General features: G+C 33.9%; 4 protein-coding genes across 4 annotated transcripts; 3 read left to right on the top strand and 1 right to left on the bottom strand.

Moving 5' to 3' along the window:
- Positions 1 to 5,663: 5,663 nt before the first annotated feature.
- BO97DRAFT_330668 (MFS general substrate transporter) lies at positions 5,664 to 6,913 on the bottom strand (the record flags this gene model as incomplete). Its single annotated transcript, XM_025691342.1, has 2 exons — positions 5,664 to 6,761; positions 6,830 to 6,913. Coding segments are annotated over 2 exons (1,182 nt in total), but the record flags the coding sequence as incomplete, so codon positions are not given.
- A 351-nt stretch (positions 6,914 to 7,264) lies between these two features.
- BO97DRAFT_6230 (Zn(II)2Cys6 transcription factor) lies at positions 7,265 to 9,686 on the top strand. The gene is made up of 3 exons (XM_025700947.1): positions 7,265 to 7,551; positions 7,601 to 7,828; positions 7,896 to 9,686. Exons 1-3 carry the CDS (start codon positions 7,300 to 7,302, stop codon positions 9,501 to 9,503), a joined length of 2,088 nt encoding a protein of 695 aa, XP_025556571.1. The 5' UTR covers positions 7,265 to 7,299; the 3' UTR covers positions 9,504 to 9,686.
- A 6,722-nt stretch (positions 9,687 to 16,408) lies between these two features.
- On the top strand, positions 16,409 to 18,433 carry BO97DRAFT_402020 (glycosyltransferase family 31 protein). Its single transcript, XM_025694393.1, has 2 exons — positions 16,409 to 17,845; positions 17,903 to 18,433. The coding sequence occupies exons 1-2, from the start codon at positions 16,793 to 16,795 to the stop codon at positions 18,245 to 18,247; spliced, it is 1,398 nt and encodes a 465-aa protein (XP_025556570.1). The 5' UTR covers positions 16,409 to 16,792; the 3' UTR covers positions 18,248 to 18,433.
- A 177-nt stretch (positions 18,434 to 18,610) lies between these two features.
- BO97DRAFT_439338 (peroxiredoxin) lies at positions 18,611 to 19,660 on the top strand. Its single transcript, XM_025697976.1, has 3 exons — positions 18,611 to 18,835; positions 18,891 to 19,072; positions 19,147 to 19,660. Exons 1-3 carry the CDS (start codon positions 18,652 to 18,654, stop codon positions 19,582 to 19,584), a joined length of 804 nt encoding a protein of 267 aa, XP_025556569.1. The 5' UTR covers positions 18,611 to 18,651; the 3' UTR covers positions 19,585 to 19,660.
- The last annotated feature ends 931 nt before the right edge of the window (positions 19,661 to 20,591 follow it).

The following is a 20,591-nucleotide window of genomic DNA, read 5'->3' as shown; positions in this document are numbered from 1 at the left end:
AACTACTAGAAATTTTAAAAATTTAATATAAAAAAATTTTTTTTATAAATAATATCTTTATTATATAAGTAATAATATTAATATTAAATAAATATTAATAATAATCCAGATAGAGCTCTAGTTTCTAAAACTAAAACTAATTTATTAATTAATAATAAAATAAATAAAAATAACTTTAAGTTATAAGATAATCCTAGAAAAGAATATAAAAAAAATAATAAAATAAAAATTTAAAAAATTTAAAAAACTTAATAATCTCTATACTTTAATATAATATAACTAAATTTAATATAATTAATTTAATTCTTAGAATCCTATTCTACTTTAAATATATTTTTATATTTATTAAGTATAATAAAGAATATAAAGTTTTATTAGAATATTCTAAAATTATATAAAGATATATCTAATATAATATTCTATAATTAATATAATATTTTAGTATTAGTTTTTTTTAATATTTTAAAAAATATATAATTATAAATAAGTAATTTAAGTTATTAGATATCTAGAATAATATAATAACTTATTAAGATAAATTATAAAATAAAAAAAAAATTAAAAATTTATAAAAATCTAGAAGTTAATAATACTAATATCTATAAAATAAAAAATAATAAAAATAGAGCTAAAAAGAAAAAAATTAAGAAAAAATCTAGTTTTAAAATTAAAAACTATTTTTAATATTTAAATCTTTCTAAAATAAATCCTAAAATATAATTTAAATTATTATTATTAATAATACTATTCTTATCTTTCTATTTACTTATCTATAATATTAAAATATTAATATTAAAGTATTTTAGTAAATATTAATTTATAATATAATTTATAATAAAATTTACTATATTTCTACTATATTATCTCTATTATAGTAGATTTAATAAAGAAACTTATAATAAAAAACAAATTTCAGAAATTATATATAGTATATATAATATATATCTATTCTTAACTTCTATTTTATTTATTATCTTACTCTAATAGAATTATATTTTTTATTTTTAATATAAACTATTTTTATATAAAAAATCTTATTAATTTATTATCTTTAATTTTATATTATATTTAGAAAATAATATATTATAAATCTTTTATAAATAATTTATAAAGATTATATTTTAAGAATATTAATAATTAATATATTATTATAATTATATAGAAACTAATTATTAATAAAGATTAAATCTCTATAAATTTATTTATTTATAAATTTATTTAATTTAGAAAAGAATCTATACTACTATAATATCTACTCTATTATTATTTTATTTAGAATATTTTATTTTTATAAATCTAGATTTTAGGATATTTAATAATATTTTATAAAAAATCTAGAATTTATCTATAAATTAAAAGTATTAATAAGTTTCTTAATCTCTAATACTCTATTTTATATTTATTCTAAACTAATAGATACTAGACTAGAGTATAATAATTTTTATAATAAAGATTTTATTTTTAATAAAATTAATAAAAACTTTACTTCTAATAAAATTGATAAAAACCTTATTTTTAATAAAGTTAATAAGAACCTTACTTTTAATAAAATTAATAAAAATTTTATTTTTAATAAAATTAATAAAAATCTTATTTTTAATAAAATTAATAAGAATTTTATTTTTAATAATATATATTATAATTTATCTCTTCTAGAATATGATTTTATAGATAATATATATTTAAATAATAAAAAATATTTTAGATTTATTAAATATAAATTTTTTTTTTCTAATATCTTATTTAGCAGATCTATTATTAATATTTAAATTTAATCTTAGATTTTAAGTTTTTAATACTAAAATATCCTAAGATAATTATATAAATTTAATTTAATTATTTAATTTATTTAATAATCTAATAATATAAAACCTATCTGTTAAGCTTAATATATTTAAAAATAAAATTAAAAAGTTTCTGCTATTATTTCTTATATAAAATTATAATATTAAAGTTAATTTAAAAACTTAGTCTTTATTTATAAACTTATTTATTAATACTAAATCTAAAGTTTTAATTTAATATTAATTTATATATAAACTATTATAACTATTTTATTCTATTTTATTATTTTAATTAAGCTAAAATAAAATATACTTTAGAATAATAAAATATTCTAATAATTTAATAGAATTATAATATTTTTATACCTAGAATTCTTTACTAGTAACTATATTAGAAAAATTTTTATATTATTTTAATAATAATCTACTTCTACTAGATAATTTTATTAAAATAAATTAAAAGCTGTAATCCTAGAATATATTTATTTAATATAATTATATATTAATAGTTAATTTTAATATATATATAAAATTATTAATAAAGAATTATATTATTATAATTATATAAATAATAATATAATAATATTAATTATATTTAATTTAATATATTATTATTTAGAAATTAAAAAATCTAGATCTAGGTTATTACTAGATATTAATAAAAAATATTATATTAAAATTTTCTTTAATCTTAATTTTCTAGTAGAGTAGATTATGTTTATTTTATAAAATATCTAGAAATACTTATAATCTCTATATTATTTTTTATATATTTAATTCTTATATAATAAAGATTTATTCTTATTTTTAGATATATTTTTTTTAAATTAAATTAAAGATTCAGTACTTTAGGCAGGATTATTTTAAATAATTAATTAACTAAAAATATATCTAATTTATATTATTTTTATTTTTTATTAATAATTTTAGAGTTTATTAAAATATATATAAAATATTAAAAAAGTTTTATTTTATTTTAATTAAATTAATCTATTAAAAATAATATTAGTTAGATAACTTTTTTATATTAATTCTTAGATTTTATAATATATTAATAAAAAAAATTATAAAAATATTTAAAAAAAATATTCTTAATATATCCTAAGGCTTTTATAACTAAATTAATAGAAAAAAAATAATTATAATTATATTAATTATAGTTTTTATTAATAATATACTATAATAAATAAAGAATAATAGAATTTAAAATTATAATACTTAAATTAATTATTAAATATATTATTATCTAAAAATAAAAAAATATAATCTAAAATTTAATATTTTATTAAATAAATATTATTATTTCTAGATATAATTATTTTATTAATATATATAGTCTCTTTTAATACCTGCTAAATAGAAATATTTTCTAGATTTTAAAAAATTATAAACTAATTTATTACTACTAAAATCTATTATATTAATATTTAATCTTATTTTAAATTAGTTATTTAATATTCTATATTCTAATTAAAAAAAATTAGATTATAACTATAGAGCTGGATATAAAAAATTATTAAACCCTGTAATTAAAAAATCTTATTTTTAAAATATCTATAAATTTAAATTTTATTATAATTAAATTAAAGTATTATTCTACTTTTAATTATTTTATAATATAAGGCTAATTAAACTTAATTTTATATTAAATATTTTAATTATATTAAAATTCTACTTTTAAAACTATTTCTAACTCTTAAATTAGATTTTCCTATAAAACTTATTATCTAAATATATATTATAATTATATTAACTATTATACTTAACTTAACTTAATCCAGAATAATTCTAGTTATTATTAAAAAAGAAATTTAATTTAATTATTAAATTTTCTAGTATCTAATTACTATTACTTTAATAATAAATATAAAAAAATTAAAATAGTTTTATTTATAAAATAAAAAAAATATTTTAATTATTATAAATAATATTTTTTTTAATTAATAGTTTTTTTAGGTTAATTACTATCTTTAAAAAATAATAAATAATTATAGAATCTTATTATTTCTAATTTATATATTAATATTTATTTTTTAACTTTTATAACTAAATATAAACTAATAATAAATTATAATATTTTTTATAAAAAATAAAAATATAAGTAAAAAATTATTTCTAGATTATATTTAATAATAGCTGTATGAACTTTAATCTCTAATAACTTTAGATATTATAAATCCTAGACTAATTAAGTATTATTAGTTAAACTTATAATTTATTTAATTTATATAAATTATATATATTAATTACTAAAACTAGACTTTAATAATATCTAATTTTATAATTCTTTTATTTAGATTTTAGTATTCTTAAAACTCTATTAAATATATTCTTAATTTACTAAATATTATATCTTAATAAATAAATATAATTAAGATAATACTAAGATATTAATATTTAATAATTTTCAGAATTAATAAATTAGTATATTAATCTAAGAGATTCTAGATATATTTCTAATAATATATATAAAAAAATATTCTTAAATAATACTAATATTCTATAATACTATTCTTCTTTTTTATTAAAATTAGATTAAATTTTTTTTTAAATTAATATTAAAGTTATATCTATCTTATTATTATTAATAAATTAATAGTTCTTATATTTTTAGATCTTAGATTTTTATTTAATATAATTCTATAATTATATTTCTATTCTATAATATAATATATTATTTAAATATTTAATATTCTTTATTTCTTTTAATAAAGCCTTTATAATATATCTTTTATAATAAAAATTTAGACTTATTATATTATATATATTAGATTAGTAATCTAGAATAAACTTTAATTAATTCTTATAGTAATATTTAAAAAATATTTATATTAAATTTTTTATAGTAATTTAATTATTATCTATTAAACTCTATTATTTTTATATATTATAACTAGAAGATTAATTATATATAATAATTTATATTAATTATCTTTTATCTAAAATTATATATTATTTATAAATTATAGTTTTACTATAATTATTCTTAAAGAATAAATTAGAATAATCTAGTTTTATTTTAATAATCAATACTAGTAAATAAATTTATTTCTAGTTATTAAACTAAAAAAAACTTTAGTAATATATTAGATTATTATAAATATAGATAATAGTTATTAAATAAAGATTTATAGATTACTAAGAAAAAATAAAAAAATCCAGTTAAAATTATCTTATAATTATAAATAACTATTTAATAACTTTTTATTATTAGCTTATAACTTTTATATAATCAGTTAAAATAGAAAATAAATACTATTATAACTACTATTAATAGATTATTCTTTTTAATAATTATTATCTGCTATTTAGAAATAGTGAATACCAACCCCCTCGGCCTGCTATGTTTACTTCGGACAGTGACGGAAGTTGTCATTATGGAACATATCTCATATATATCTTTAAAAACTATGAGATATTTTAGAACAGCAAAGCACGAGATGGATCCGTCCTGGGAGCAAGAAAGGAGGCTACGCATCGCCACCAGAAGACCTTCCGCTAAGCACCTATTATCCAAAAAGCGAATAATAATAAATACCGGGACAACACGGGATTTTTCTCGATTATAGCCACTGGCTGGGAAAGGTAGGGTTCGAGTTGGATGGGATGTAGCCTTCGAAAAAACTGGGATTGCTATCGCGCTTGCTCTTTTCAACCCCCAGGTGCAGATAATGCCTTGATCTCCAATTTTGGTTACTTACCATCGGCCTATATGCCATAACGGTTAGCAATGCTAATATATCTTCTCGGTTCATCTTATATCACATGTAAAAACCCGCCCTCTCCCCCCAATGCAACAATAGTGAGAAGGTAGGCAGTATTCAGACAGTTGTACTGTCGAGCTCCAGCCTCTACCTACGTGCGCTTGCCGAAACACAAGACAAGACCCAAGCACCCAGCCGCCAAAAGATAAACACCACCAGTAAACATCTGCACTGGGAAGAACGGACTACAAACACTACCTGGAGTCCTCAGCTGCAGTGCGATAGCCTCGGCCACAGTCCCAGGAGCGACCAGCGCCAGCCAGAGAACGGATAAGGCGCCCGGGACCGCGGGAAGCTCCACCAACTCAGCCGCGATCGCCGCCGCCGACGCCCATAACGTCCCAGCCCCCAAGCCTCCCATGATCGAGAAGGCGAACAGCGATGCGGAGCCTGACGCGAAGGGCCAGAATACCAGGCACAGTAGACCGCACAGGCCGGACGCCAGAGCGGCGATCCGAATTCGGCCGAACCGATCGCTGAGTACCCCGATTAAGGGTCGACCGAGCGCTTGTCCCAGGTTCAGAAGCGCGCTAGCCAGACTGCCCGTGTTGGCACTGAGCCCAACTGCTTGCGTTGCATAGCTGGCAAGGCTGAAGAGTAGAGCGATGTAGCCCAAGACACTGAAGAAGCCCCAGCCTAGGAAGAGGATGAAGCGCGGCTGAAAGACAAGCGAGGTAGCACGGAATGGCGGTTTATCACCACTCGCTTTCGGATGGATACGTCGTTCCCGAATAAGCATGCCGCAACCAAGATTGACTGTAAATGCAATGATGGCCAGAATCCGAAAGGACCAGCGTAGTCCGAGCTGCTCAATCATGCTGTTCGTGGCTAGCGAGTAGATGAGCCCCCCTGTTCCCGAGCCCGCAGCCACAATCCCATTCGCAATCCCACGTCGCTTCTTGAACCATTGATTTGGGATTCCCACGGTGCTTATGAATAGCGTGCCCATTCCGAGCCCGAAGCATATACCTTGACTGAGGAACAGCTGCCAACTCTGGGTGGCAAATGACGCGCCGATCATCGAAGCAGTTTCAAAGATAATGCCAGCTAGGAGGATATAACGCGTCGAGAGACGTGAGGAGATCGAGGTGATAACCGGCGCAATCAGCAGAGCGATGGAAATGCTGAGGCCACTGACAAATGCGTAGGCCAGAGCGGAGGTGCCAGGGAAAACATTGTGGGAGAGATAGAAGGACAGGATGACTCCGAAGGCCTGCTTGGATTATTGGGGATTAGTTGATACTGTCATCTTTGGTGGCTCCGATGCGTGAGACTCCTTACACTATTGATGCCCCAAGTGTGAGCATTAATGAGAAAGATACAGGCCACACATACCCAGCCATATCCACCTTCGGGGACTGTGTCTGCAGGCGCAAGTTCCCGTGGCGGCTTCCGTTCGTGCATTGGGGCCTGAGGCAAGGTGGTCATGGGTATTGTTGCGGGAGATGTACGGTATTAGCATTTATTCAGAATCACTTCTATATTGACCCTAAGCAGTCCGGATTTGATATAGAATATATATGTTGGCCTCTTTCACCAACGCCCTCGACTCCTACAACAGCAGTCGGAATTAGGGCGCCGCTCCGACAGGATCCACCCCGATGCTGACGTAAACCAACCAACCATAATTAATGATTGTCTTGCCTAGTTAACTACATAAATTTAGGATATAAAGACCGCGGATGTCTGCGGCCCGACAAACTCTCATCAACACGCCTACTATCTCCGATCCCCCGAATTTCCAATTCCATATGGCGGCCAGTCAGTCTCCCTACGCTTGCGACACCTGCCGTGCTTCCAAAGTGCGATGCGATAAGACACGGCCCCGATGTATTCGCTGTTTACGTATGGGTAATTGCTGCAACTATGCGGAGACAAGAGCCAGCCACCGCGCCCATGCCTCACACCAGAATAAGCCAGCGGTACCGGGGCAATCGCCCTTCCCGCGGCGGAACAAACCCGATAACAGCATCAGCCAGTTTCAGCCAGCCAGAGGACCCATGGTGTGTTATCTTTCCAGATAATCGGTTAGCCCAGGCTAAATTGCTTCAGAGACGGAATCGTGTCCCCAAGGCGTGTTTGCGCTGTCGGCAGTCAAAAGTCAAATGTGATCGGCAAGAGCCTTGTGGTCGGTGCCTCAAGGCTGACCGAGAATTAGAATGCTCCTATCCGACCGGTTCCATGCTTACAGACAAGAATCCTGATGCGACAAGACAGGTCATTCCTCTATACAAGCAAACTTTCCATAGTGGACACCACTGGTCAATCCTGGTTGAGAATGTATGTATCCTCTATTCAGCGCATGCAGGTGGATCTGCAGTCAAAGGTCACATCTAACCACTTCAAGATCGAGAGTCTGCTTAAACATCATCGCTGGCCTGGTAACCACCACGAGCAGCATATGGAACAAGAGAACTTGTATTCTTCTATGGGAAACTTCTTCGGCAGTATGAGTCCGCTACACAATGCCACTCGGAGAGCCCTGCTGTCCCATATTCCGCCGCGGGACGTCGCTGATAGTTTCGTCGAGCATTACCTCAAAATAATCGAACCTTCGCATCAGATTCTCCACGTGCCAACTTTCCTCTCCGAAGCCGAGAGGTTTTGGGATAAGCCCAGTGCTCTTAGCGACGGATGGCTAGCCCAGTTCCTTGCGATCCTTGCCCTCGGATGTCATTTAGTCAATGTGTCTAGTGGACGAAGCGACATGAATGACTCTGGGATTCTCCCATCACAATTGCTGGATGCAGCGCAAGCTTGCTTGCAACGAACGGGTTTTATGATACACCCCGACTTGGCCAGTATACGAGCTCTCTGCCTCTTTGTTATCTTTAGGCAGACAAAGGGGGTGGTTTGCATTGAGTCGGCCGCATTATGGCCCGCAACAGGGCTGATCGTTCGTCTGGCAGTCATGATGGGGTTGCATTCGACTGCTCCGCTTCATAATTCCCACGGCCGGCGTTCACCAATAGACGCTGACATACGAAACACTCTCTGGGCGTCGGTGATTCTTCTTGATCTGCGCCAGAGCCTTGCAGCCGGCATGCCAGTAATGTCGCCTTCGAGGGACCTACTATCAGAACCATTATTCAGCATTGATCATGCGCTTTTAGGGGTGGCTGATCGCCCAGAAGGCTTGCTTTTTCCACAGCTTATCTACGATACACTTCCCCATATCTTCAAAATTCTGGAGCTGGCCACCTCTGCGCAGGTCACCTTGGCCTACAGCCTAGTGGCAACCTATGACCGGCAGATCAGGGCCCTGCTCAAAGACTACCAGAAGCCCTTCCTATCGGTCCACAAGTCCGATATCGACACATTCGACACCAAACGCTTCCAGTGGACCATGATCGATGTATTCTTTCGACGAGTGCTTCTAGCCCTCCACAGTCGGCTCTACCAGGAGCCGCAAGCCTCGACTCGATATCCTGTGTCTTACTGGTCCTCTCTTGAATGCAGCCTAGCTCTCCTTTCCCAGCAGCGCGAACTGTGGGACACCGTATCTGCTTCTTCTTCCTCTGGCTCTACTACCGCCGTCACGGCAGCTTTTTTCTATGCTCGACTCTTCCAGCAAGAATTCTTCCTCGCGGCCGTGACGGTGTGCTTCCACCTGGTGCAGACGCAGGCCCCCTTTGTATCCTCGGCCGACAATAGCCCCAAGTGCCAGCGGCAAGCACGCCACACGATCCTGGATCTTCTACACTCGTGCAAGGAGATATGGGGCAATGAAAAGGAAACCTCGATCTGCCATAGCAGGTCTTTTGAGATGATTGGTACCTTGCTCGCGATCGTAGAGGACGATGCGCAGCCAGAGGAGGGACGTATTCCACCCCCTTGCCCGGGGATTGAGCCATCTTTACCCACCTGTCAAGGCGACGGAGAACATGAATACTGTGGCGAAATATTCCAGCTGCAAACTTGGAATAACCTACCCAGCATGTTCACGGACGAATAAGGAACCTCCTTACCAGACTATTACTTGGCATAGGACTTACGTTTGCCCGTTACCTCCCATGTAAAGCCTATGACAGCCCAAGAACATACCTCCAACGTCATCTCGCCAAACCCTTAAAAAAGCTTTTTAGGGGTATCAAGCGCTATACTTGCTGCGATTCAGTTACCGAAATCCGCGGCAGGATGCCGTGGCTCGACTGAGTGCTCGGAGTCCGGATCAGACGCGGAGGATTGTCCAGGCGTCTGTGGACGAGGCTATCGGTGGAGGGCGATGGAAGTGTTCGTATCTGGGCTTTGAGGATGGGATGGCCGGGGCGCCGCCTCCGCATTTCGAGCCGGATTTGGAGGGGATCGAGGCTATCGCGGTCAATTATGGGACGGATGCGTTTTTATTGGCGGTTCATGAGCGCAGGGATGCTCGGAAGGTGAAGAGGTATTACATAAACCAGGGCGCTTTAGTGTTACCCATGGTGATTGCGAGGCGACTGCGGTTGGCGAGTTGGAGGGGGCGGTGCTGGGGTGTATGCGGCTGATTGCTGCTTCTTTGTTTGTGATGGCTTGTTGCGCGGATGAAGTGGGGGCTTTTCTGGTGAGTGTTGGTGAAGTTAAGATTGGTTCAATAGTGCAGTATTCCCGAGGGTGCATGTGCGGTCATGTAGGATGGTTATGTTATTTGTGAAGCCTCCTCGTAGGGAATCAATCAGCTTTGCAGAGATCTTGCGGGAGGCGCGATCCAGACTAGATGGGCGGAAGGGAAACGCCCATCAGCCTGGATATTGTTGACATCTAGGGGCGTGACCGCTGGGTCACGTGACCCGATGGAATGTAAACACCGTGAAATCATGTAGATAGTTCCTTACTTAACCAAATTAATAATTATTAAAGGCTTTATACCTTTTTCCCGTATAACTACTTACTTTAATAGGTTATAAGCCCAGCTCGGGTTTAAAGTCTTCCTTTAGTTTTTTCTCTCTTTTTTTTTTTTTTTTCGGTGTAGAAAATATATTATATACTGTTCAACGCACCTGCTAATCAGAACTCTTATTTATTATTAAAAATAGTTTTTTTCTAAGTATTAAGTATATTAACCGTCTTAATCAGCTAATAATACGTGAGGTTAAAAAAATAGAGTAAGTATAGAGGTATTATAGGGTAATAGACTATTAATATTACTAAGTTACTAGTTTTATTAGGTATAGATAACTACTAGGTATAGAATAAGATATTATAAATATATCTTTATTTCTAAGATCTCTAGAAAATTATCTCTGGAATTATTAAGAAACTAGCTAAACTAACTTTTTCTACTTTAGTATATTAAATATATAATAACTTATATTAAAAGTCCTCAAGTAATATTAATATAGCTGTATTTAATAAAATATATAAATAATTTAAAAAGCAGTTTAGTATATAGAAGAAAAATAATAAAAAAGCTTATAAAGTAATCTACACAGCTTTAATACTGGGAATTTATTATAAAGTAATTAATCTTACTAGTACTAAGAAAGTATAGAATAAATTAAAGAAATATTATAATATTATCTTCTTTATATAGTTCTTTAAAGAACTCTAAATTATTATATTTTTTTACTACGATGATTGCAAGAATATAAATAAATATATTATAAAAATATTATAAATTTTAGATAAATTTTTACGTAGTCTAAAAATAAATAAAAAACTTTTTAAATTAGTATATATACAGTTCTTATTCTATAATCTAGAAGAATACTAGAATATATTTCTTATCTTCTATATTAATTCTTATTTTAATAAGGAAAAAACTATATAGAATAATATTATCTAAATTCTTGTATAAAAAAAGATATATTTCTAGTTTAATTCTGTAAATATAAATCTTACTAAAATATTAAAAAGAAAAAAACAGAATAATACTAATAATAAGAATAAGAAGAGTAAAAACATCTTATTTAAGAAAAATAACTCTAAAAAGAAAATTCCCTGGGAAATCTGTAAAAACTAAATCTATAATTATTATAATAAAATAAACTATAAATTACTTAACTACTAGGAGTTATATCCTGAACTAAAGATATTAAAAATAATACTAAAAAATACTAAAATAAATATTACAGAAAATAAACTAGGAACTATAATCCTAATATTTATAGTAGTAGAAAATAATATAATTAATAATCTTACTAGCCTTATATCTTAGTAGAAAATTAGTTTTATTAAATATAATACTATAATTATATATCTTAAATATAAAAAGGAATAGATTATTAATTCCAGTTTTATTAAATATTTTATTAAAAGTATAAATAACTTTATATCTGGTATTATTAAGCTGTACAAGTAAAAAATCAGAACTGTTATAGATAAAATAACTTACTTAGAAAATATAAAAGATATAAAACTAAAACTAACTTATAAAACTAGAAGATTCTATACTATTATACTTATAAATATACTATATATATCTAATATCAAGATTAACTTACTTGATATAATATACTTTACTAAATATAGTTTAGTAATATTATTTCTTTCTACTAAAATAATTATTTATAAGATCTTTAATAAAGAGATTATTAACTGAAGTAATATTATTAGAAATTAGTATATTCTATATCTTAACTATAATCTGTATATAAAAAAGATTACTAGTAATAAAATTATAAATTTATTTATTTTTATAAATAAAGCTAAAGCCGTGGAAAATATTATTAAATCTAATATTATAATTCTACTAGTAGAAATAATTATTTAAGTAATTATTTACTACTCCTATATATATAGAGATCTCTGTGAGAAATATATTATAAATATAGATAAAAGTTATATTAATCTAATTACTTAATACTACTATCTAGTCTATCTCTTTATTATAAATTATATATATCTTTTAAAAATAGTAGATAAAATAGATATTAAAGGCTTTACTATACTGAAATATTTATATTAAATATATTATCTTATTAATATTATAATATACCAGGAATATATCTAAATAACTTTTCTAGAATAATATAGATAATATATATTCTTTAATATTAGGAAAAAATATATTAATATATCTATAAGTAGAGAGTCTAGTATATATTACTAGATATTCTTTATTAATATATATAATAGCTGGGTTAATATTTATTTTTTAAAACAGAGAAAAGATACTGTATTAAAATTAAAGTTATTTATTAAAAAAATAAATTATATATCTTATAAAATTAAAACTTTATACTCTAATAACGCGCCTGAATTCTAAGGAAAGAAAATTCTTACTTAGATATATTATAAAAATATTAAATAAGAGTTTACAGCTCTATATATATATAATTAGAATATATTAATAGAATATATTAACTTTACTATTTTAATTTATATTTATATAGTTTTTTATAATTAAGGCCTTAATTAGGATCTCTGGGGTAAAATTATAAAGAAAATAGTATTTCTTAAAAACTTATTACTAATTTATAATAAAATAATTATTATATAGGAATTATATAATAGAAAATATCTAAATTTATTAAATTTTTATATCCTTAGCTGTTACGGCGTTATAATAATTCCTAAGAAAATTAGAAATAGAAATAAGATTCTGAAAATACAGCTATATAATTTACTAGTATATTTTTTTAGCTATATAAGCTTTATAAAGTAATATAAAATTCTAGATATTAAAAATAACAAGATTTTTATTATTAGAGATATATATTTTAATAAAAAAACTAATCTAGAACTATATAGATTACCGGATAATAATTATAATTAATATTATATTTCTACCCTAGTTATTTTATTAACTTATAATCTAAATAAGTATACCTTAGATAACAACTCCGGTGACGAGAAAACTATTTAAATACTAGAATATTAGTATAATCTAATAACTCCAGAATATTATCTAATTAATAAAAATAGTTTATCTATATCTTTTATTTATATTAATAATTACAGAGTAGAATATAGTAATCTAATTACTTCTTTTATAGAGGATTTCTCAGAGTAGAAGAAGTTTTATACTTTATATTTCTTAAAGCAGGTCCTCGCAGCTGGTAATACTAAAAAAAACAGTAATTATAATTATATTATTAAGCTAGCTATATATAAGTAAATTATAGAGTTACCGGAAGCCTTACAGTAGTATATAATAATAATAAAAAAATTTTTTATATTAATAGTAAAAAATACCTAGAAACTTATTAATCTGCCTTACAAATATAAAATAATTTCTAGATATTAGATATATAAAGTTAAATTTAATATAAATAATAAGATCTACTGCTTTAAAACTTACTATATAATATATAGTTTTCTATAGGTTTATAGTATTAATTATAATCTTATATTTATCCCGATAACTAAAATAATAATAATAAGAATATTCTTTATTCTTATAGTAACTCTTAATTATATCTATAAATAAAAAGATATTAAGTAAGTTTTTTTTTACAGAAAATTTTATAATAATAAAGAGATTTATATAATCTAACTAACTAGCTTTAATAATAGTATAATTAAAATATATAAACTATTTCTGCCTATTTATAGTTTAAAATAATCTACTAGAAACTAGTTTTATAAGTTTTTTAAAGCAGTTATAAGTATTAGAATAATTTCTTTTTAAATAGATAAATATCTTTTTATCAGAAAATACAGAAAACTGATAATTCTATATATAGATAATATCTAAATAGCTACTTTTATTAAATATCTTATTAATATAATTTACAGTTACTAATTTTAGTAAGATAGTATAATATTTTAATATAAAGATTAAATATAGTAATAGTATAATCTATCTCTTTTAAAATATATTTCTTTATTAAATTATTACAGCAGCGGATCTTAACAGTAAGAAAATCTGTAAGATATTAATTAATAAAAATATTAAGCTTATAAAGAGTTAAGAACAAGCAGCTTAAAATAATATCAAGAATTACTAAACTAATATTAGAAGTTATATATATTTAATAACTTAAATATATCCTGATATAGTCTTTATTATCAGAAAGTTTTCTTACTATATAAGTAATCCAGCTAAGTAATATATAAATAGCCTTCTCTTTTTATATTATTATTTATATAGAATTAACAGATACAGAATTACTTATATAGTTTATAAATCCTCTGAACTGCTTAACTAACTCGGTGTAGTAATTAATTATATTAATACTGATTATACCAGATATCTTAATATATATTATTTAATAACCGGATATATTTTTATATAGATTAATAGGTTAATTTTATAGGCTTTATATCTATAGTCCTGTATTATAGTATCTATTTATAAAGTAGAATATATAGCTTTATATACAGTAGTAAAGAAGATATACTAAATTATATATATACTAGAAGATATAGGCTTCGGTGGTATATATCTGATAATAATTTATATTAATAATAAAGGTGCTATTACACTTACTTAGAATAATTAGTTCTACCAGAGAATCAAGTATATTAATATAGTATTCTACTGGATTCGTGAGGCTGTTTAATACAGTAATATATATCTTATTTATATTAACTTCTCGGAGAATCTTACAGACTTATTTACTAAGCTGCTCGGAAACATCAAATTTATTAATCTTATTAAGAAACTAGAAATTATATCTTAATTCAGGAGATATAACAGAACTTATCTTTAGTTTAATAGGCTGCTATACTAGCAGCCTGTATTAGTTTACAGATTATTATTTCTTATTACCTGCTCGTTCTCAACACTATGAAAAATCTATATATTGCCTATTTAGGAAATTAAGAAGAAATTAATTAGAATTACTGTGAGCCCATTAAGGGAGTATATTAATATCTAGGGGCGTGACCGCTGGGTCACGTGACCTGATGGAATATAAACACCGTGAAATCACGTAGATAGTTCCTTACTCAACCAAATCAATGATTATCAAAGGCTTCATACCTTTTTCCCGTGTAACCGCTTACTTCAACAGATATACTATCGAGGTGGGAGGAGGATTATGAAGCGGATTTCCGATATATAGTGGGGACCAGCCTGTATTTTGTCTTTGAGACAAAGAAACATGTTTCTGCATTACGGTCTTGTCCAGTAACAATCTGGCCGTGGGGAATAGATACCAGAGAAGAGAGAAATCATACTCGAGCCAGGGCTCAGCCCGGTTCACAACGGGAGACCGGATCAGATAAGCTTATCACGATCTTGTGTGGCTGAGATCACATGATTGCAGTTTGAGATGGAACTGGCCAAGTATATCTCAGGTCAACTTGGGAACGACACATTTCTGGAGGCAGACAGAAAGAGATACAAGCTGTCAGGGTTTCAGATTCAATTGAAGCCGGTCGGAAATCTATTCGCCGGAAATAATTCGGGAAAGATAAGCGTCTCACATGCATGCATGTGATGATAACCAGCGAATGTTGTGCCTTAGGTGTTAATAAACTCCAGCCTGAGCTTGCAAAGTTAAAGATAGCTCTCAAAGTCGCTTACTGACAATGAGGCTCAGTAAGACATCAGTATCTGTTCGTATCATGGCCCTGGTCTAAGACTTCTGATCATAAATTTAGGAACCCAATATGTCTCCGTGGGGAAATAGTGGGCCAATACTAAATTTAGCCATGCCTCGGCTAAATCCAAAAACAGGGTCCATGTCTTGGGGAAAAATTAATGAGAATCATATCTGCAAGCCAGAGTCAAAGGTAGGAATAGTAAACAAAGCAAGATAAGCAGCCCAGATAGTTGCTTACCGCTGTTCTATAGAACCTCTAGAAGGATCGGTCGAAGTGCGCTCGGTCACTTTCGTTCGACGCTGTCGCAAGGCTGGATTAAGCGCTCGGGAAATTGCTGTCAACACTAACTTTCGGTCCCGCACGTCAATTCCAAGGCTGTGGCATTGCGTTTTAAAAAGCTAAGACTGGCGGGGACTCAATCGAACGAACGGGTTTATTTGACCCCTACATAGTATTACTTACTGTGGACCATGATTTTCAATTCCGTGCCTTGTGGGGGAAGTGCAGTGTGGTGATTAATGACTTCAAGGCTCCACCATATCGTTGATGAACAGTGATCGGCTGGGACTGATTGTGCCTTCCTGGATTTACGTCACATAGGGCCCTGGTTGTCTTACCTTCTACCAGCACTATTGGCTTTCGTCTCCCGTGTTTCTCCTCTCTCTCCTCTCGTCCCAGCGGGTTATTTCGAGTGGGTTGTTGTCCCCTCGACAGCATTATCTCCGGGCCTTTCTCTCACACACTCTCTTAAAGATGGCACTCTCCCATCCTCTGTTCGTCAATCCCACTCCACCTCTTCCTCCCCTCTGATTGATGATTCCCTTCCTCTTCATGCGCCCTTCCGAACTTTGGGTGCAGCGAGGCCCTCGCAAGGCCCTCTGGCTGGCGCTGGGGATGGTATGTCTAGCCTGCACCTTTCTGGTAGCGTTGTATGAGACATTCCCGGCCTCGTGGGGTACTGCCTTGGTCGGGGATTTCCACTCACCTCACGGTCCGAGCGACCACAACAGCGAAAACAACAGCTACCATGATCCAAACACCTCGCCGACCAACATCACCGTTCCTCCCAGTGACCGGCGTTGTTGGGCCTTCACCGACCCGGGCAATGTGTTACTGGTTATCAAGACCGGAGCCACGGAAATCTACGAGAAGCTCCCCACTCAACTGCTGACGACCCTGGGATGCTCCGAGAACTACCTGATATTCTCCGATCTCGACGAGCGCATCGGCCCATACCATATCCAGGACGCCCTGTCCGACTACGACCCATCTCTGAAGGAGTCCCTGCCCGACTTCCGCCTCTACCGCCAGCAGCAGGAATACCGCCGCACGGGGCAAGACATCGCGAAGCTCAAGAAAGATGGACATGATGCATGGATACTGGACAAGTACAAGTTCTTGCACATGGTGGAGATGACCTGGCGCGAGCGGCCCTATATGGACTGGTATGTCTTCATCGAGACGGATACCTACCTCGTGTGGAGCAATCTGCTGCTCTGGCTCCGGACGCTTTCCCCCGCCGACGCGCTCTACATGGGTTCGGTGGCCTACCTCATCAACGAGCCGTTTGCCCATGGTGGCAGCGGCTATGTTATCTCCGGGAAGTTGATGGAACGCTTTGTTGACGAGAACCCCGGTGTGGCGAGCCGCTACGATAGTGTTTTCCAGCCTGAGTGCTGTGGAGACGTCGTCTTGGCGCGCACCATCAAGAAGGAAACCGGCGTCGACGTGCTCAACCTCTGGCCACAGATCAACGGGGAGAAGCCGGCGACGCTGCCGTTCGGTCCCAGCCACTGGTGCCAGCCCGTGATCACGATGCATCATGTGGAGCCGAGGGAGCGCAGTGCCATTTTTGACTTCGAGCAGGCACGGGAGAATATCTCGGTGAGTTGATTATCAAAAGAATGTCCGAAAAACGACTGATTACTGACTATTGGGTAGGATCCCCTCTTATTCCGTGAACTGTCGGAGATAGCATTCCCGCCGAATGCGATGCCGGATGAAGAGGAAAACTGGGACAACCTTTCCAACGTGCCTCTGGTCTTTCCAAACAACAAAACTCCTACGCTTGAACAGTGTCGAGATACCTGCTTGGGTCGAGATGATTGTTTCCAATACCGTTTCAGCGGCGAGGAGTGCCACGTGCTGACCGAGGCGTTCAAGCGAGGAGCCAAGCGTGAGGCGGAGAATGGTAAGCAATGGACCTCGGGCTGGAATGTCGAGAAGATCCGGGAATGGCGCGAGAGCCAACCTTGCACCACACCAGAATGGGTAAAGGGCCATTAATGTTCCCTCATTGATGCCGTCTGCTGGCAGACCGCATTATCGGGTTGATGTGGTTTGAACAATCAGACGCTCTGTGCGATGCGCCCTTGTCCCTGTTCTGTGATGAGAAAAGTTATGTTCTATGTGTAAATATCTTGCAGACTAGGCGACCAAGACTGATGAATGATGAACAAAACCACAACACAGGAAGAATTCCTTCTTGTAATTGTGTTCGGACGTGGCGGTGGAGAGAAACTGGTTGATGCCTCAGGCTGTTATAGTTGATGCCTGAAGTGTTCGTGACCGAAAGGGGTTAGTGTATCTCCCCGCTGATGCAATGGTCAAGAGTGACGAAAACAGGTTGGCCGGAGCTCAACCTCTTCAACTCTCTCTCTCCATTGCCAATTGCTTCAAGTAACACCAAAATGGCGTCCATCATCTCCCGTACCAGCTTCCGTGCTCTCACGGCTCTTCCCCGGGCCACTCCCCTTCCCCGATTGTCTCTTTCTAGCCAGCTCCCGCGCGTGCAGCCCCGCGTGCAGCCCGTCCCCCGTCGCTTCCTTGCCACCATTCCTCAGGAGCAGCCCCGTCTGCGTCTCGGATCTAAGGGTATGTTGAAGTCGTTGCTTAGGGTTGCCAATTGACTTACTCTGACTGTATCAAGCCCCCAACTTCAAGGCCAAGACCACCCATGGCGACATTGACTTCCACGAGTTCATCGGCAACAGCTGGGCGATCCTGTTCTCGCACCCGGCTGACTTCACACCCGTGTGCACCACCGAGCTGGGTGCCTTCGCCAAGCTGAAGGGCGAGTTCGAGAAGCGAGACGTCAAGATGATCGGCCTGGTAAGTCTTCAAACCCCCCTTACCCCAACAGAGCATCCAAGCAGCTAACCAATACCTTTCACCTTCTCCGACAGAGCGCCGACGACCTCACCCTGCACGAGGAATGGATCAACGACATCAATGAAGTGAACAACACGCAGGTGCAGTTTCCCATTATTGCCGACGCGGACCGCAAGGTGGCGTTCCTGTACGATATGATCGACCAGCGCGACCTGGACAACATGGCGGAGAAGGGGATCCCGTTCACGATCCGGTCGGTCTTCGTCATCGACCCGGCTAAGACCATCCGGCTCATCATGGCGTACCCGGCCTCGACGGGTCGCAACTCGGCGGAGGTGCTGCGTGTGATCGACTCGCTGCAGACGGTCGACAAGCGCGGCATCGCCACCCCGATTGACTGGAACGCGGGCGACGATGTGATCGTGCCCCCGTCTGTGTCGACCGAGGACGCCAAGAAGAAGTTCGGCAATGTGCGTGAGCTGAAGCCGTACCTGCGTTACACTAAGGCTTGAGTGCCGTGACCGGCCGATGTGTGTCGAATAGAAAATGATGGCAGATTGGAGGTTAGTGGTTAGTTATTGTAACATCAGTATTTAATCTGACCTGTCTTCATGGATGATACTGCCTGTTCTGTAATCGATGGTTCTTCAGCCACTGTGCTGACTAACTGAGACAAGTGTCCAGCTTCCGTGGCTGAGCGGAACATCAGCCACCGCTTAACCGGAAGGAAGAAGGTGGATATTAGTTATCATTGCGCTAACCCGAATCAGTAGCACCAACACAACAATCGCAGCTAGACGAATCACAGCGCTCGCTTTCCGCCGGGTTAATTTGGCCGATGTGTTGTTTTGATTGTTGTGGTTTTTGTGGCCAGACACTCTGACTTCCCACCACTTTCATTCCCTTGTGCGGCTCCTGGCGATCCGTCCAGTCCAGTCCGGTCCAGTCTTACTTCTTCCAGCTTGTTTTGAGTCTTGGCCTGTGCTTAATTGTCATTACAAGGTTGCTGGATTGGAGCATCCCTTGTTGTGCTTCCGACTTGCCAGGCGCCATTATCCGGCAGTCATCCACAACCGTGAATTGCGAGCCGTGGTACCTTTCAGCCATCAGCACTCTTTATACGCCCAGACCAGCGGGGCACACTCAGCTATCCCATATCTTGACTTTCCTATACTCTCTCCTCGTACCATCCCCGGAACTTCCGGACCTATCAGCTCCAATCCCCTCCCCTCCCCCAATAATCCCTCGGACATTCCCAGCTGTCAGCCCACATTCCGTGCACTTCCGCCACAACCCACGGGGGCACTGACACACCACTGGGCACATTCATCAATCCCTTAAATTAAATTAAGCCTTCGCTTAACCCAAGCGTCCGTGCTCGCGGATGCCTCTCCACTCGGGCAGTCGGGATCGCCTATCCCGCGGCTCCAGCAACACCAGCAGCCGCGACGACGGGGATTCCGACTCCACCCCCAACTACTACACCTACAGCCTCTCGCCGCCACGACCAGGCTACCGC

This window comes from Aspergillus homomorphus (assembly GCF_003184865.1).
Source record: "Aspergillus homomorphus CBS 101889 unplaced genomic scaffold BO97scaffold_1, whole genome shotgun sequence".
NCBI classification, from domain to species: domain Eukaryota; kingdom Fungi; phylum Ascomycota; class Eurotiomycetes; order Eurotiales; family Aspergillaceae; genus Aspergillus; species Aspergillus homomorphus.
This window is presented reverse-complemented; position numbering and strand designations above follow the sequence as displayed.

Excerpts from the sequence above, each read along its gene's own strand:
- BO97DRAFT_402020 (XM_025694393.1), top strand. The coding sequence starts at position 16,793 with ATGCGCCCTTCCGAACTTTGGGTGCAGCGAGGCCCTCGCAAGGCCCTC. Across the intron at positions 17,846-17,902 it reads AGGCACGGGAGAATATCTCG|GATCCCCTCTTATTCCGTGA; the intron begins GTGAGTTGATTA and ends ACTATTGGGTAG.
- BO97DRAFT_439338 (XM_025697976.1), top strand. The coding sequence starts at position 18,652 with ATGGCGTCCATCATCTCCCGTACCAGCTTCCGTGCTCTCACGGCTCTT. Across the intron at positions 18,836-18,890 it reads TCTGCGTCTCGGATCTAAGG|CCCCCAACTTCAAGGCCAAG; the intron begins GTATGTTGAAGT and ends GACTGTATCAAG. Across the intron at positions 19,073-19,146 it reads ACGTCAAGATGATCGGCCTG|AGCGCCGACGACCTCACCCT; the intron begins GTAAGTCTTCAA and ends CTTCTCCGACAG.
- BO97DRAFT_6230 (XM_025700947.1), top strand. The coding sequence starts at position 7,300 with ATGGCGGCCAGTCAGTCTCCCTACGCTTGCGACACCTGCCGTGCTTCC. Across the intron at positions 7,552-7,600 it reads AGCCAGCCAGAGGACCCATG|AGACGGAATCGTGTCCCCAA; the intron begins GTGTGTTATCTT and ends AAATTGCTTCAG. Across the intron at positions 7,829-7,895 it reads GGTCAATCCTGGTTGAGAAT|ATCGAGAGTCTGCTTAAACA; the intron begins GTATGTATCCTC and ends AACCACTTCAAG.